This window comes from Solanum lycopersicum, chromosome 6 (genome assembly GCF_036512215.1).
Source record: "Solanum lycopersicum chromosome 6, SLM_r2.1".
NCBI classification, from domain to species: Eukaryota; Viridiplantae; Streptophyta; class Magnoliopsida; order Solanales; family Solanaceae; genus Solanum; species Solanum lycopersicum.
Window position 1 is genome coordinate 28,352,428 of NC_090805.1, and position 17,494 is coordinate 28,369,921.

The window sequence follows — 17,494 nt, forward strand, 5'->3', positions numbered from 1 at the left end:
AATATGACGACCCTCGTAGTCATTTTGTGAAGTATATCTATTTTTTAAATATATTTATAGCCAAATTGACTCTAGTCTGCAAATGAACTTAAAAGATAGATGGTAACATGAGCACTTGGGATATAGATCACTAACTACTAGGGTTGTTCATAGTTTGGTTTGGATCTGTCACGACCCAAATCGAGCCATGAGTGGCACCCACATTTATCCTCCTATGTGAGCGAACCAACCAATCTAAACCCCATCATTTCAAACATAATAGATAGAAAAACAATGCGGAAGACTTAAAACTCATTAACAAAATCAATAATCAACTTCTAAAACTCAAACTTATCATTTCCCCAAAATCTGGAAGTCATCATCACAAGAACATCTATCTTCAAATTACTAAAGCTAAGAGTATCTAAGAAACTAAACATAAATAATAGCTAGTCTATGCCAGAACTTCAAGGCATCAAGGCATCAAGGCATAAAGAAGTAGATCCAGTCTAAGCTAGAAGCTTTAGCTCACCCTGAAATCTGGTGTGACGAAGACTGACTAGAGTTGCGGTTGAGTTGAAGATGACAGTACGTTTGCTGCATTCCACAATGAACAAAAAGAAAACATACAAGTAGGGGTCAGTACAAAACACGAGTACTGAGTAGATATCATCGGCCAACTAAAAATAGAAAACAATATATATCAGATAATATCATAAAATCAACTACAATACTCAACATGCGGCATTTACAATTACCATAACCCTTGGTCACAACACCAAGCACATCAATGAGGACTCACGCCTCCCCATCATACTCATTTGGGATATAGGTTCTTTTCATTCGAATTTATTAACATAATTTCAAGATTCATTATCTTTATTCCTCTTGTGTCGGTACGTGACACTCCGCTCCCCTACTACTATGTGCCGGAACGTGACACTCCGATCCCCTAATTCTACGTGTCGGTTCGTGACACCTGATCCCCTAATTCTACGTGTCGGTTCGTGACACCCGATCCCCTAATTCTACGTGTCGATTCGTGACACCCGATCCCCTAATTCTACGTGTCGATTCGTGACACCCGATCCACTAATCTCATTCTATTAATTCATCAAGCCTTCTTTTATACCAAGGCATCACCAATCTCATTACTTTAGTTCATCAAGCCTTCTCTTATACCAAGGCATCATCATTAACAAGGTAAATTTATGACTAGAGATTCAATAGACTCATCATGCTTATTCATCACAATTATATAATCACATCATGTAAGCACACAATTAAGCATATAGAAGGTTTTATAATACTACCCAACACATATCATTCGCTATTAAGAGTCTACTACGAATAACATAAAAACCATAACCTACCTCCACCGAAGATTCGTGATCAAGCAAGCAATTTCCCAAAGCTTTGTTCCTCTTCGTTTCCCTCTTCTCTCGATCGTTCTCTTTCCCTCTCCTTGTTCTTTCGATTTCAGTACCCAAATTTAAGAATTCTAAGTGTTTTGGAACGAGACCCCCTCGACGGTCCGTCGTGCCCATGATGATCCGTCGTGGGATCCGTCGACCAAGACAGTTTTTCCAGAAATAAAATTTGCTGCTCAAAACGACTGAACAGGTCGTTGCAATAGATACCAATTTACCCATCGTTCATCCTCGAAGGATCAATAGAAGAAAAACAAGGGCGAAAAGGAGTACCTGAATCTGTAAACAGGTGTGGGTATCTTTCTTGCATATCTGCCTCCTTCTCCCAAGTGGCTTCTTCAACTGGTCGATTCTTCCATTGAACTTTGATGGATGCAATCTCCCTTGACCTCAGCTTGCGGACTTCTCTATCTAAAATAGCAACAGGCTCCTCCTCATAAGACAAATTCTCATCAAGCAGAACTGAATCCCAACGAATAATGTAGTTTCCATCCCCATGGTATCTTTTCAACATAGACATGAAATACGAGATGCACTCCTGACAGTCCTGGGGGCAAGGCTAATTCATAAGCCACCTCCCTTACTCGCTTAAGTACTTCGAATGGTCCAATATACCTTGGGCTTAGCTTACCTCTTTTCCCACACCGCATCACCCCTTTTATGGGCGAAACCTTCAGCAAGACTTGCTCACCCTCCATGAACTCCAAGTCTCTAACCTTTCGATCTGCATATTCCTTTTGCCTGCTTTGAGCCGCTAAAAGCTTTTCTTGAATAGATTTCACTTTCTCTAATGAATCCCTCAAAAGATCAGTACCCCAAGGTCTAACCTCAAATGCATCAAACCAACCAATGGGAGACCTACACCTTCTCCCATACAATGCCTCGAATGGGGCCATATCGATACTTGAGTGATAACTATTGTCGTATGAGAACTCTGCAACGGGTAAGAAGTTATCCCAATGACCACCAAATTCTATCACACATGCACGAAGCATATCCTCCAACACTTGAATCGTCCGCTCAGACTGACCATCGGTCTGAGGATGGAACGCAGTACTAAGGTCCAACCTAGTACCCAATTCCGCATGCAATGTTTTCCAAAACGTAGAAGTAAACTGCGTACCTCTATCTTATATGATGGAGAGTGGAACTCCATACAATCGAACAAATTCTGAGATATAGATTTCGGCTAACTTCTCTGCATTGTAGGTCACCTTGACCAGAATGAAGTGAGAAGACTTAGTTAACCTATCAATGATTACCCAAATGGAGTCATACTTACTCATTGTCATTGGAAGACCAAGTACGAAGTCCATTGCAATTCTCTCCCACTTCCATTCAGGAATGGGCATCCTCTGAAGTGTTCCTCTGGGCCTCTGGTGTTCATACTTTACTTGCTGACAATTTGGACATTTGGAAACAAAATCAACAATGTCGCGCTTCATTCTACTCCACCAAAAGTGTTGCTTTAGGTCATGGTACATCTTGGTTGCACCAGGATGTATAGAATATCCGGAACTATGAGCCTCAGTAAGAATAGTGTAGATCAAATCATCAACACAGGGCACACATACCCTTCCCTTAATTCTAAAAACACCTTCCTCATCCATTATTGCTTCTTTAGCCTCTCCTTGCAACACCATATCCCGAATTCGGCTTAGTTTCTCATCATCAAACTGTTTTCCCTTGATCTTGTCAAGAAAAGAAGATCTCGCCTCCACACTGGCCAAAAATCCTCCCTTCTCATTTACTTCTAACCTCATAAAGTCGTTAGCCAGAGTCTGAACCTCTCTAGCCAATGGGCGTCTAGAAACTTGTAAGTGGACTAAACTACCCATGCTCCCTGCTTTTCTACTTAAGGCGTCTGCCACAACATTAGCCTTTCCTGGGTGATACAAGATGGTAACATCATAATCCTTCAGTAGTTCCATCCATCTCCTCTGTCTCAAATTCAAATCCTTCTGAGTAAAGACATACTGTAGGCTACGATGATCCGTGTAGACTTCACACTTAACTCCATATAGATAGTGCCTCCATTGCTTTAATGCAAACACTACCGCAACCAACTCCAAATCATGGGTCGGATAATTACGTTTGTGCACCTTTAATTGCCTCGAAGCATAAGCAATTACATTCTTCTCTTGCATTAGTACTGCACCCAAACCCGAATAGGATGCATCACAATAGACAATGAAATTCTTACCTTCCACTGGCAGGGTAAGGATTGGTGCAGTAGTCAACAAGGTCTTGAGTTTCTGAAAGCTTTCCTCACATTTGTCCGACCATACAAATGGAACATTTTGCTTAGTCAAGTTCGTCAATTGGGAAGCAATGGAAGAGAATCACTTGACAAATCGACGGTAATAGCTAGCTAAACCAACAAAGCTCCTTATTTCTGACACATTAGTAGGTCTTACCCAATTCTTCACTGTCTCAATCTTAGAAGGATCCACCATCACCCCATCCTTAGAAACCACATGCCCCAAGAAGGACACTGTATCTAGCAAAAACTCACACTTGGAGAATTTGGCATAAAGCTTTTTCTCCCTCAACATTTCCAATACAATTCTCAACTGCTCCTCATGTTCCTTCTTGCTCTTTGAGTATACCAATATATCATCAATAAATACGATCACAAAGAGATCCAGATATGGCTTAAAAATCCCATTCATCAAGCTCATGAAAGCAGCAGGGGCATTCGTAAGCCCAAAAGACATTACTAAGAACTCATAAGGCCCATACCTGGTCTGAAAAGCAGTCTTGGGCACATCTGCTGCCCGTATTTTCAATTGATGATAACCAGATCTCAAGTTGATTTTTGAGAAGGTACAAGCACCTTGTAACTGATCGAACAAATCATCAATGCGAGGAAGAGGATAATTGTTCTTAATCGTTACCTTATTCATTTGTCTATAGTCTATGCACATCCGAAAGCTTCCATCCTTCTTCTTCACAAACAAAACAGGAGCACCCCAAGGGGATGCACTTGGTCTAATGAAGCCTTTGCTCAACAACTCTTGAAGTTGGGCCTTTAACTCCCTTAACTCAGCGGGAGTCATTCTATAAGGGGGTATAGTAATGGGGCGAGTACCCGGTTCAAGATCGATGCAGAAGTCAATATCTCTATCCGGTGGCATACCAGGAAGGTCTGCAGGAAACACATCTAAGAAATCGTGGACTATCGAAACCGACTCAATTGAAGGTACTTGGGTAGTATCATCCCGGAGGTGTGCCAAGAAAGCTAAACAACCCTTACTAACCATTCTCTTAGCACGAAGAAAGGAGACGATACGAACCGGATTGGAAGTGTAGTCACCCTCCCACACTAACAGATCTGTCCCAGGCTTGGCTAACGTCACAGTTTAGCATTACAATCCAAGATTGCAAAATTTGGTGAGAGCCAAGTCATACCCAGAATTACATCGAAGTCAACCATTTCTAAGATAACCAAGTCTACATGAGTATTGCTCCCCACAAAAGTCACAAGACAAGACCTATACACCTTTTCAACTATCACAGACTCACCCACCGGAGTAGAAACACGAATAGGCATGTCAAGCAATTCACAATGTAAATTAAGACCATTAGCAAATGCGGAAGATACATATGAAAATGTAGAGCCAGGGTAAAATAATACAGAAGCCATACAATCACAAACCAAAAAATTACCTGTGATAACAGCATCTGATGTCTCCGCTTCTGACCGCCCGGGGAAAGCGTAAGAATGGGCCCTATCACCTGTCTGCCCGTTGCCCCTGCCATGTTGTGCTGTAGTGGCTCTAGTTTGCCCGTCACCTCGGTCGTTTTGGTGACCACCATTACCTCGGCCACCACGTCCTCCAGAATAACGGACTCTACCATGACCACCTCTACCTCTAGCTGTTGGGGGTCTATAACTCTGTTTTGGACAATTCCTCCTAATATGTCCAACCTCCCAACATCCATAAAACTCTCTTGAGTCAAGCATAGGTCTCTCAGAGAAGTGTTGACCGGTCTGAGGTGGACCCCCAACTACAGTCTGTAGTGAAGACTGAATTGGTCGGACTGAGTAACCTCCTAAACCGTGTCCTCTAGAGTAAGCACCATTTAACAAACCTCCCTTTCGAAACCTTTTTGATGTCGATGCCATGGTGTAGTCATCTGGCTTCACTCCTTCCACCTCTATCACGAAGTCTACCACTTCTTGAAAGGATTTTGCCGTAGCCGCTACCTGTAAGGCTGAAATCCGTAATTCTGACCTCAACCCCTTCACAAAACGGCGAGTCCGCTCTTGTGGACTGAAACAAAGTTGGGTGGCATACCTGGATAATGCACGAAACTTAGCCTCATATGAAGTAACCGACATCCTAACATGCTCTAGGCTCAAGAACTCATCTCTTTTCCTATCCCTCAAAGTCCGGGGGATATACTTCTCCATAAACAAGCTAGAGAATGATGCCCAAGTCATAGGTGGTGCCTCTGTTGGTTGACACTCAACATGTGACCGCCACCACATTTTGGCGTTCCCTTGAAACTGATAAGTCACAAACTCAACACCAAACCGTTCTACTATACCCATCTTGTGTAGTAGCTCATGACAGTCAACCAGAAAATCATAGGCATCCTCAGATTCAGCACCCTTGAAGACTGGAGGTTTCAATTTCAAGAACTTACTGAAAAATTCATGCTGATCATTTGTCATTATAGGTCCTGTAGTCAGACAAGGAAACGTGCCTATATCCAATGAGGCATCCATGCAGGGAGCCACAGTAGCTGCATGTTGTACCTCCGGAACCTTAGGTGCTGGTGCAGAAAACACTGGAGGTGTCTGGCCCTGATCAGATAACCCGCTAAGATAAGCAAGAACCTAATTGATCATCTCTGGGGTAGGTTGGGGTGGCAATCCCTCATTTTGTACTTGTTCATCCTCCCCTTCCTCACCCTCTCTTACCACTTCCTCAGTCGGTGGAGGAGTCACCGCCCTAGTACCACATGGGCTAGGTGCTTGTCCTCTTCCTCTAGAGGAAGTCCTCCCACGACCTCTTCCACGGTCCCTTGCCACTACTCCTCTTCGAGCTACAGCCCCAGTGGCTGGCTCAGACGCTTCTTGTCTTGCCGGTGTTGGTGTTGGCGCAGTCGCTGCTCTAGTTCTAACCATCTGCGAAATAGAGTGAAGATGGTCAGATACCAATTTGTATCACCTAGATACCAATTGGACCCAAGTAATAGCACGAAAGAAAGAAAGAAAGAATGGAATTTTCCTAAAGTCTTATAGCCTCTCAAAGAAAAAAAAAGGCGTCCCCCTACTGTTCCTTAAGACTCTACTAGACTCGTTCTTGTGTGATGAGACCAACGAATCTAATGCTCTGATACCAAGTTTGTCACGACCCAAATCGAGCCGTGAGTGGCACCCACATTTATCCTCCTATATGAGCGAACCAACTAATCTAAACCCCATCATTTCAAACATAATAGATAGAAAAACAATGCGGAAGACTTAAAACTCATTAACAAAATCAATAATCAACTTCTAAAACTCAAACTTATCATTTCCTCAAAATCTGGAAGTCATCATCACAAGAACATCTATCCTCAAATTACTAAAGCTAAGAGTATCTAAGAAACTAAACATAAATAATAGCTAGTCTATGCCAGAACTTCAAGGCATCAAGACATGAAGAAGAAGATCCAGTCCAAGCTAGAAGCTTTAGCTCACCCTAAAATCTGGTGTGACGAAGACTGGCTAGAGTTGCGGTTGAGTTGAAGATGACGGTACGTTTGCTGCACTCCACAATGAACAAAAAGAAAACATACAAGTAGGGGTCAGTACAAAACACGAGTAATGAGTAGATATCATCGGCCAACTCAAAATAGAAAATAGTATATATATCAGATAATATCATAAAATCAACTACAATACTCAACATGCGGCATTTACAATTACCATAACCCTTGGTCACAACACCAAGCACATCAATGAGGACTCACGCCTCCCCATCATACTCATTTGGGATATAGGTTCTTTTCATTCGAATTTATTAACATAATTTCAAGATTCATTATCTTTATTCCTCTTGTGTCGGTACGTGACACTCCGCTCCCCTACTACTATGTGCCGGAACGTGACACTCCGATCCCCTAATTCTACGTGTCGGTTCGTGACACCCGATCCCCTAATTCTACGTGTCGGTTCGGGACACCCGATCCCCTAATTCTACGTGTCGGTTCGTGACACCCGATCCCCTAATTCTACGTGTCGGTTCGTGACACCCGATCCCCTAATTCTACGTGTCGGTTCGTGACACCCGATTCCCTAATTCTACGTGTCGGTTCATGACACCCGATCCCCTAATTCTACGTGTCGGTTCGTGACACCCGATTCACTAATCTCATTCTATTAATTCATCAAGCCTTCTTTTATACCAAGGCATCATCAATCTCATTACTTTAGTTCATCAAGCCTTCTCTTATACCAAGGCATCATCATTAACAAGGTAAATTTAGGATTAGAGATTCAATAGCCTCATCATGCTTATTCATCACAATTATATAATCACATCATGTAAGCACACAATTAAGCATATAGAAGGTTTTATAATACTACCCAACACATATCATTCGCTATTAAGAGTCTACTACGAATAGCATAAAAACCATAACCTACCTCCACCAAAGATTCGTGATCAAGCAAGCAATTTCTCAAAGCTTTGTTTCCTCTTCGTTTCCCTCTCCTCTCGATCGTTCTCTTTCCTTCTCCTTGTTCTTTCTATTTTTCTTATTCAAACCCTCTTTCTTTTACCCTAATTAACATATAATTAAGTGTAAAAGATGATGAATTAATCCATTAATTAATTCAAGGTTATCTCCTTTAACCCTCAAGTAGTTAAATTATTAACATTAACCCACTAAATTTATAATTATAGCAGGAATAGTCCAAAACGTCCCTTAAAACATTTAAAGAAATCTGACTCAGCCTGGGATTATGCAGCCTGTGACGGTCCGTCGTGCCTACGACGGTCCGTCCTGCTGCTTCCGTCACAGAGTTTAGAGACTCAATTCCTTGAAGAGTCTGTGACGGTCCGTCGTGCCCTCGACGGTCCGTCCTGCCATGTCGTCACGAAGTTCAGAGAGTCGATTTCAGTACCCAAATTTTAGAATTCTAAGTGTTTTGGAACGAGACCCCCTCGACGGTCCGTCGTGCCCATGACGGTCCGTCGTGGGATCCGTCGACCAAGACAGTTTTTTCAGAAATAAAATCTGCTGCTCAAAACGACTGAACAGGTCGTTACAGGATCGAATATTTATTGAAATCGAATCAAATAAATCTAGTCGACTTTTTAAAATTCTAAAATCAAACCAAAAGAAAAAAATAACCATCAATTTGGCTATTGACGGTTTGGTTTAGTCTGGTTCAACTTTTTTGGTTTTTCTGATTTAAAAGTAATAAATTTTTAGGACATATATATCTTGATAAAACAAACATCTAGTACAAGAACAATCCACAGAAAAGGCATTGTTGATTCAATTAAGCAATACTAGAGTTATAATTACACAAACAAAGTTCTTAAATTAAGAAAAAGTATCTGACTATCTTATGAAAGGTATGGTAGGTAAAAAAATTTGATGGAATTGGACGTAAGATTATAATTGGGCTAAAATTTAAGTGTTAGGCTTGAGAAACTTTAAAAATTAAAGACTTGAGTTACTTAAATTTAACAAAATATTTATATTTATTTATAAATAATATATAAAATTTATATTTCTAATTATCTATTTGGTTTGATTATTTTTACAGTTGTTGTTTAGTAAAATCAAATCAAATACTATTGATTTTCAAAATTTAAAAATCAAACCAAATATCAATTCTTTTAATCAATTTGTTTCGAATTACGATTCAATTTGATTTTTTAACAATAATCATTACCAGCCCTAATTACCATCAATATGTCTAATTCTAAAGTACTCAATTCCTTATCAACAATTTTACCCTTTCTCACAAACATAGATACCATCAAGAGACTTTTGGATATCCTTGGTCTTCACATAAAATTTTTGTGGATATATTTGTATTATTAATTATTTTATTCTTATCTAAATTATTTCATTATTATTATTTCATCTAAAGATAGAAATAATTTATTTCAATACTAATTATAATCTTAAAATAGGTTATTTCAAACTTCATAACCCAAACAAGGATTAAAGAATATAAAAACTTGATCTCATAATTATTTTTCTCTTATTTATCATACCAAATATGTCCTAGAAGAAAATAGAGCAGGTGAATTGTAGGGGTGGAGGAGCTATGACAGTTTCAGGATTCTAGTTGAACGCTTTTTATCGAAAAATTACTTACATAATCAAATCTTATTTTATATTAAGATACATAGCAGAGTGATAAGTGTATGCCCCAAAATTGATGTGAAGTAAATAACACTTTAGGAACCTTCTTTTGATATCACTAACTTATTATTTTATTAGTCTCTTCGTTTTAAAAAGGGTGACCTATTTTGATTTGGAACGGAGTTTAAGAAAAGAAAGAAGATTTTTGATCTTGTGGTTCAAAATTAAAATTATGTCAAATGTACCAAAATGTCATTTAATCTTGTGATCTTAAACATGTCACATTGAAAGTTAAAGTTAAAATATTCCAAAAAAAAAAAAGAAAGGAGACATTCTTTTTTAAACAAACTAAAAAAGAAATAGAAATATTCTTTTTTAAACAAATTTAAAAAAAATAGAAATATTCTTTCTGAAACGGAGGAAGTATCATTTCCTTGTCAGTTCTCTGTCTCCTTTTTGTATTCTTCTATTTTTGGTTAAAACTGGGTGTAAGAAATAAAATATTTGTTCTTGTAATTTAAACAAAACATCAAAAGAAAATCTATATCTCTAAAGCAAATCAAAGATGAAACTGAATTTGCAATCTCTCTTTATTGATTACAAAATTAACAAAAGAAAATCAATTTTAGTATAGAAAATAGTTTTCCAACATGTTAAAATCAAACATTTAGTTGTTGAATATTTTTATTGTTATTATATTGTTGCACTAATTAAAATTAATTATTTTAATTGCCATTCTACACAGATCCTTGTATAAGTGTTACCTTTAAATATGCAGTGCATTAATTATGTAGCATTTCTTAAACAGCAAACCAAAAGAAAGTATCAAATACAAATCAACTTGATTCAGTAATTTTATATTAAATAATTTTTAATATATATATATATTATTAAATTAGAAATCAAAAACTCTAAAGAACTAAAACTTAATCCATAAACTTCCAGATCCCTTGGTCTTTTAAATGTTAATTTGGGTTGAATTATGACTGACTTTATGCACTGAAATATTTTATTTCACTATTTTAGCATCTAAAATCCACTGGGCGATCAAGAGGTTACGATATGAAAGCTGAATCTTAACAAATTTATTTCATTGTTCATACCCCTTCTATTATTCTACTTTCTACTGTATTAGAAGAGATAGTTTTCCTTTTATTCTTTTTTATATTTTTGTTTTCAATTCCCAACTTAAAATAACATAAAATTTTTTAAATAATTGTGATTTATAATATTTTGCTCCAAAAAATTGTGGCGTAAATAGTTGTAATTATAAATTTATATCACTTCATCGAGTTTTGCATTAATAATTTTTATAAACGACTTTCATTGTTCTTTTTCATAATTTTTACACATAATGACATTTTTTCTCGTTATACAATGAAAATTTAAACAATACAACAATTAAAAAAACATTATATTCTAATTAACACTATAAAACAACAAATATAATATAATGTGTAACAACCATCCGAACAAAAATAGTGAATGAGTATTTTAGATCGTAAATTAAATCTGTTTCTCTGAAAGAACTTATATTTTAAAAACCACCACTCTCTTTGAAAAAGAAGAACAAATTTATTTTATATATATCTCAATTTATATGGTACTTTTTATTTTTTGAGAGTCAAATAATTTTAGTTTAATCAGAAATTTTCGTGTGAATTTTTTTAATTTATTTTAAAATGAAATCCATATATTTGTGAACTATATAAAATTTCCTATAATTCATCATAATTGACAGTTTAAAATAATTACAAAATATATAAAAAAATTAAGATCAAACACAAATTTATTTAAATTTCAAAATTAGAAAAGTGTCGGATAAATTGGGAGAGAGAAGACCCAAATCAGTCTCTCGTCTTTGGGTTAAAACTCAAAGTCATCCTTGAATTTTCACGTGGAATACTAATAGTCACTCATGTTTACAATATTGGTGCACTTTTGATTCTCCCCAAAAAATTTTGCATATTTTTTTTTACATTAATTTTATTCATAATTTTATGTAAGGGATGTCCCATCGTCTTTTGATATATTTAGTAGAAATAATAACTCTGTGAAAGAAGGTGAGAAGAAGAACACCTTGTTTTGTTTAGTATTAATATTACTACAGCTAAACTAAGAACATTCTAACGTATGACGTTGCAAGAAAAGAAAAATTTGTACTGTTATATGTAAAATTATCGTGATTTACACAATCTCTCACATAAAATTATTATTTCTACTAAATATATAAAATGACGATCAAACATTCTATATTATCATAAAGTATATGAATAAATCTATATTAAAAAATAGGTAAAATTTTGAAAGAAGATAAAAAATGCACTAATAATACAAATATGAAAAATTATTATCAAAATTTAAAAATGACTTTGAATCTTAAACCAAAGATTAAAAAACTATTTTGGCCTTTTCTCTAAATTGGGTTGGGACGAAGGAAGTAGAAAGGATAGAAAGACTTGGTAAAGTTGACTCGGTTGCTTCTTCGTCCCCTCCCTGCTCTTCACTCTACTCTCAAAAATCAGTGCTACTATAAGTAACTGCAAATCTATCAAAAACATTCACAACTCCAATGTATTTCTTACTATTCCCTTCAACATTTTCCTCTATTTGAAGAGCTACTTACTTTCCATACACTTAGTTCAGATCTCGAGATGATGGTTAGTTTCATTTGTAAATCAATGTTTGATTTTAAACAAGTAAAGTTTGCTGAACACGAGTAATTTATTATCATTTATCTTCTGATTTTTGGTTGTTTATTTACAGAAAGTAGTGCTGAAGTTGGAGTATGTGGATGAAAAAGTCAAGCAAAAGGTGATGAAAAAAGTTTCTGTTGTGGAAGGTACGTTTTATTGTTCAAAATTATGTCAGAATTCCAGATCTTGCAATAGATTTATTTTTTGTTGTTTCTGATGATGTTGCAGGGGTAGAGTCAATGTCGATGGATACAAAGGACAAGAAATTGACAGTAGTCGGAAATGTAGATCCAGTTGTAATAGTTTCAAAATTGAAGAAACTGTGTCACACTGAGATAGTATTGGTTGGACCAGCAAAAGAGCCGGAGAAGAAGAAAGATAATGAGCCGAAGAAAACAGAAGACAAAAAGAAAGCGGCAGCGATAAAGGCATATCCAGCTCCAGTTCTCTATCAATATCAATATCAACAACCTTATCCACAGTACCCAACCCCTGTTCCTGCTTATCAGCACTATTACAGTGTGGAAGAGGACTCTAACTCTTGTGTGATCTGCTAGCTTCACATTTGTGATGAGTTAGTGGACTAGTTCATACAAGCCTCCTTGTTGTACTATATTTGGTTGAAGAATTGAAATTTAAAGAGGATAATAAGCATTTGAAGCTGAAAAAAATAAAAAGTTAGATTTCATATCGTGAACGCTTATTATATTAAGAATACAAATTGTGTTTTGATTGAATTTCACCTCGAAATATATAGGACTGAAAGGCTGTATATTGAAGTCAAGCCACAAATCTTGACACATTATAGTTATCAACGGTTGCAATTGACTTCATAACCCGATCACACTTTTTTTTTTCTATGTACAGTTACAATATGCGGTCTTGAAAAAAATGCTTAGCTGATACTGCCCCGTCTCAAATTATTTATAATCATTTTAAAAAATAATTACGAATACCTTCAACTAGGGGTGCTCATAATTTGGTTTGAATTGATTATTAATTAAAACTAAAACCAAACCAATCTAGTCGGCTTTTTAAGTTTTTAAAATAAAATTAAACCAAATCAAACGAAAAAAATAACCATCGATTTGATTATTGTCGATTTGGTTTAGTTTTACTAGTTTGAAAGTAATAAATTTTTTGAAGACGTACGTAATTCGATAGATACAAATACCAAGTACATGAACAATCTACAGAAAAACGAATGTCGATTCAGTCAAACAATATTAGAGTTATTATTACACGAATAAAGTGATTCATTTAAGAGAAAATATGACTATTTTATGTGAAGTACTAGTAAGGAATAAAATGAATTTGATGGACTTGAATTTGAAATTGTTATATTTGACCTAAGTGTTGGGCTTGAGAAAGTGGTAAAGTTAAAGACTAAGTTAATTAAAATTCAACAAAATACTTTTAATCTATTTATGAATAATATATAAATAATCATAAAATTTAGATATCTAATTTATCGATTCGATCTACTATTTTTTTGCGGTTGTTTTTTTGTAAAACCAATACCAAACTAAATAGTATCGATTTTCAAAATTTAAAAACCAAACCTAACCAAACTAAACCAAGTATCGATTTTTTAAAATCAATTTGGTTCAAATTGCGGTTTGATTTGGCTGTTAACCGTAACCATGAACAACACTATCTTCAACGAAGAAAGATTATAGCATATCTTAAAAATGAGGATAAAATAGTGAAAAGATGATCATAATTAAAAATAATTTGAGACCACAGTAGTGAAGTTAGATTAAAAACGAACAGTGAAGGTAATATCTAATAGTTATGAGAATCAATTATAGTACCATTTAATTTGTGGTTTGATTGACAAGTTCGGAATAACTTATCTCGGGATAAAATAAATAAAGGATAAAAATGTCTCTTTCAACTTTTCTGTTACATCGCTTTTTACATTCATGAAGAACATTTTTGTAAACAAATAAATTGTTTTTAACATTTATTATTTTGAATATAACAAACCAAACACTAAATAAAAAATAATTCCATCATAACTTATCTCATCATAAGTAATTGACCTAAGTCATACACGACCCCTTAAAGTTGTCCTCATATTTCTTTTAGTCATCCCAATTTGACCTTTTACCTATTGAACACATATTCTATAATACATTTGTACATATTAGACATTTTTTGCTGACATGGCAACATATGTGTAATACACACACCAAAAGAAAGTGAAAGACATCATTTATTTTTTTTAAAAAAGAAGATTTTTTTTTAAAACTTAAAGTAACATCTCCTCTTCTTCGTTGACTCAACTCAACCACCATTGCCACTAACTTTCCACCATCTCCATTCTTTCTCCGATCATTTTCTTCCCCTATAATTTTTCAAGCCATCGTTTTCTTCCCTTCTTTCACTATACCCCACCGACAACGTCAATAATATCTAAAATTATTGTCGTAAAAAATTGAATTAAATTGCATCAAAACAATTTGGCCTAACCTATTGATGGCCCCTTAAACTTGGCACGAATACCTTCAACGAAGAAAGATTATAGTATATCTTAAAGAACACCAATGAGGATAAAATAGTGAAAAGATGATCATAATTAAAAATAATTTGAGACCAGAGTAATGAAGTTTAGAATTAAAAACGAGCAGTGATGTATAATACCTAATAGTTATGGGATTAAATTATAGTATCATTTAACTTGTTGTTTGATTGGCAAGTCCAGATCAACTTATTCCGAAATAAAATAAGTAAATGACAGAAATGACTCTTTCAAACCTTTTGTTACATCACTTTTTTACATTTATGAATGACTTTTTTATAAATAAATAAATTGTTCTTAAAATTTATCATTTTGAATATAACAAATCAAACACTCAATAAAAAATAATTCCATCATAACTTATCTCATTATAACTAATTCCATCATAATTTATCCTATCACAGTTAATCCTACCATAACTTAGAATTCTAACCAAACGGTAATGTAGAAGACTTGGCTTGCATTCATTGTAATTAAATATATCATTGTGTAATTATGAAATTATTTGACATTTTTTATTTAGATTTATTTTAAAGAGATTCACATTTCTATTGTTAGATTAGAAGTGGATAGTTCGTGACAAAAAATTCAATTAATATGAAATAGAGAGAGTATAAATAAATAATTGAGTTATTCTTCAATAATTGTTAGAAACTTATTCTTATTAAGACTATTATTTCATTCACTTTTGGTGGTAAGCTTTCCAGCTAGAGAACTTTTCATAAAATAGAATTCTTCTTTCGATAATTTATTTTACATCTTCAAAAAGATGATTATGACTCAAAAAAATTATCCTAATTTTATGACTATAAATATTTTCATCATGTGGAATACACACAACAAATTGAATTTTTAACTCATGAATTATAATAAGCCATAAGAGCCTTAGCACGAAAAGAAAATTATTAGGTAATATAATTTCGACATTAGTTAAAAATATTTAAAATCAGATTAGTCCAACAGAAATGAGAATGGACCTTGCAACTTGATCTTTGTTATATTTTACAGATTCATGTGTAATATCAGAAAAAAATAATCCTTAATTTTCTCAAGTATAATAAACAGTGAGCAAAATAATACAATATATGACAATTTAATATCAATTTTATTAACATTAAACAATACTAATTATTGCAAAATATTCGAGTTCTACATGTTTGTTAATAATTTTCTCCACTTGAATATTTTCATTTACAAAAGCTGAACAACGGGATCCATTATTAAATTTGGCAAAGTCTAGAGACGATCTCACACACTTAACTGTAGGCATTACGAAATTGGTCCTGATAGAAGTTGTGTTAATAACTTTTGATAATGAGAAATATTTTTGATGTCATCAATTATGAACTAGTTTCATTTATAATAAAACCAGGTAAAGAAGGATAAATATTTTTGATGTTGACTCACTTATGAACCAGGTTCATTTGTTAAATCAGTTATCGTTCTAATTGAAAAGAGGCGAAGGACAAATATTAAGGCACATATGTATTTATGGAAAAAAATGAATATAATAATTATTTCCATAAATAAATAAGACAAAACCTTTTCCTAAAAGGTTGTCTACTTTATATGAAGACAAAACCTTTTTTGAAAAGGTTGCATATAAACAGATAAAAGAAAGCAATTCTTTTTCATATCAAAGAAAGATACAGAAATCAGAATCATTATCAACTTCAAAGAGAGGAAATAATTCTTGTTCAAAAGTCTATATAAACAGAGATTTCAAGACAAAGAGAGCAGTTCTTTGCAATCAAAGAAAGCGTGAGGCGAGACGAAGAGAGAGGCAGCAAAGAGTGTTTTTGTGAAATCTGTGTGTTTTGTTAACTTGTGAGCTTTGTTCTTAGTAAGATCGTAAGCTTGTGTGATGGTAAACAAGAAGTGGGTTTGACTTCTTGTGGAGAGAGGAGATTAGTGAGTAAATTTGTAAGAAGTGGGTTTGACTTTTTGTAAATTTAGAGAATTCGATTAGAGTTAATCGAAAATTGTAATTGAGTAAGAAAAAGTAATAAAACGAAGTTGAGTTTTTCCTTCCTTGAGATAGAAATGTTTTAGTTAAAGTGTATTGTTTTAATTAACTCTTTTCTTAGGCAAACAATCAAGAACATGGTTCTTGATTTAGGGGTAAGGTTTCTTCAATTGATATCAGAGCAGGATCTTTTCACTAAAAGATTAACATCTTGAAAAGTAAATGGCAGCACCACCTACCCCCCAAGAAGGAGTTTCTCAAACTCGACCCCCCACTGTTCAATGGAAAATACTATGGATGGTGGAAGAATCGCATGTTGGATCATCTGATAGGAGAAAATCCTGATCTCTGGAGTATAGTCTTAGATGATCCTACTATTCCTGTGAAAAAGGGGCCTGACGGAGAAACAATGGTACAAAAAGAGAGAAAGGAGTGGGATGCCGCAGATAAACTGTCAATTCAAAATAATGCAAAATCTAAGAAAATTCTAATTTGTGGCATAGGACCAGATGAGTACAATAGGATCTCTTCTTGTCAAGATGCCAAGTCAATCTGGGAAACCTTGTAGACTGCACAT

At 34.9% G+C, this 17,494-nt stretch overlaps 1 protein-coding gene across 1 annotated transcript; it reads left to right on the plus strand.

Moving 5' to 3' along the window:
- Positions 1-12,129: 12,129 nt before the first annotated feature.
- Positions 12,130-13,164, plus strand: LOC101259546 (heavy metal-associated isoprenylated plant protein 12). The gene is made up of 3 exons (XM_004240667.5): positions 12,130-12,391; positions 12,498-12,573; positions 12,656-13,164. The coding sequence occupies exons 1-3, from the start codon at positions 12,386-12,388 to the stop codon at positions 12,982-12,984; spliced, it is 411 nt and encodes a 136-aa protein (XP_004240715.1). The 5' UTR covers positions 12,130-12,385; the 3' UTR covers positions 12,985-13,164.
- Positions 13,165-17,494: the final 4,330 nt, after the last annotated feature.

Coding starts and splice junctions, on each gene's coding strand:
- LOC101259546 (XM_004240667.5), top strand. Junction 12,574..12,655: donor AAAAGTTTCTGTTGTGGAAG/GTACGTTTTATT, acceptor ATGATGTTGCAG/GGGTAGAGTCAATGTCGATG.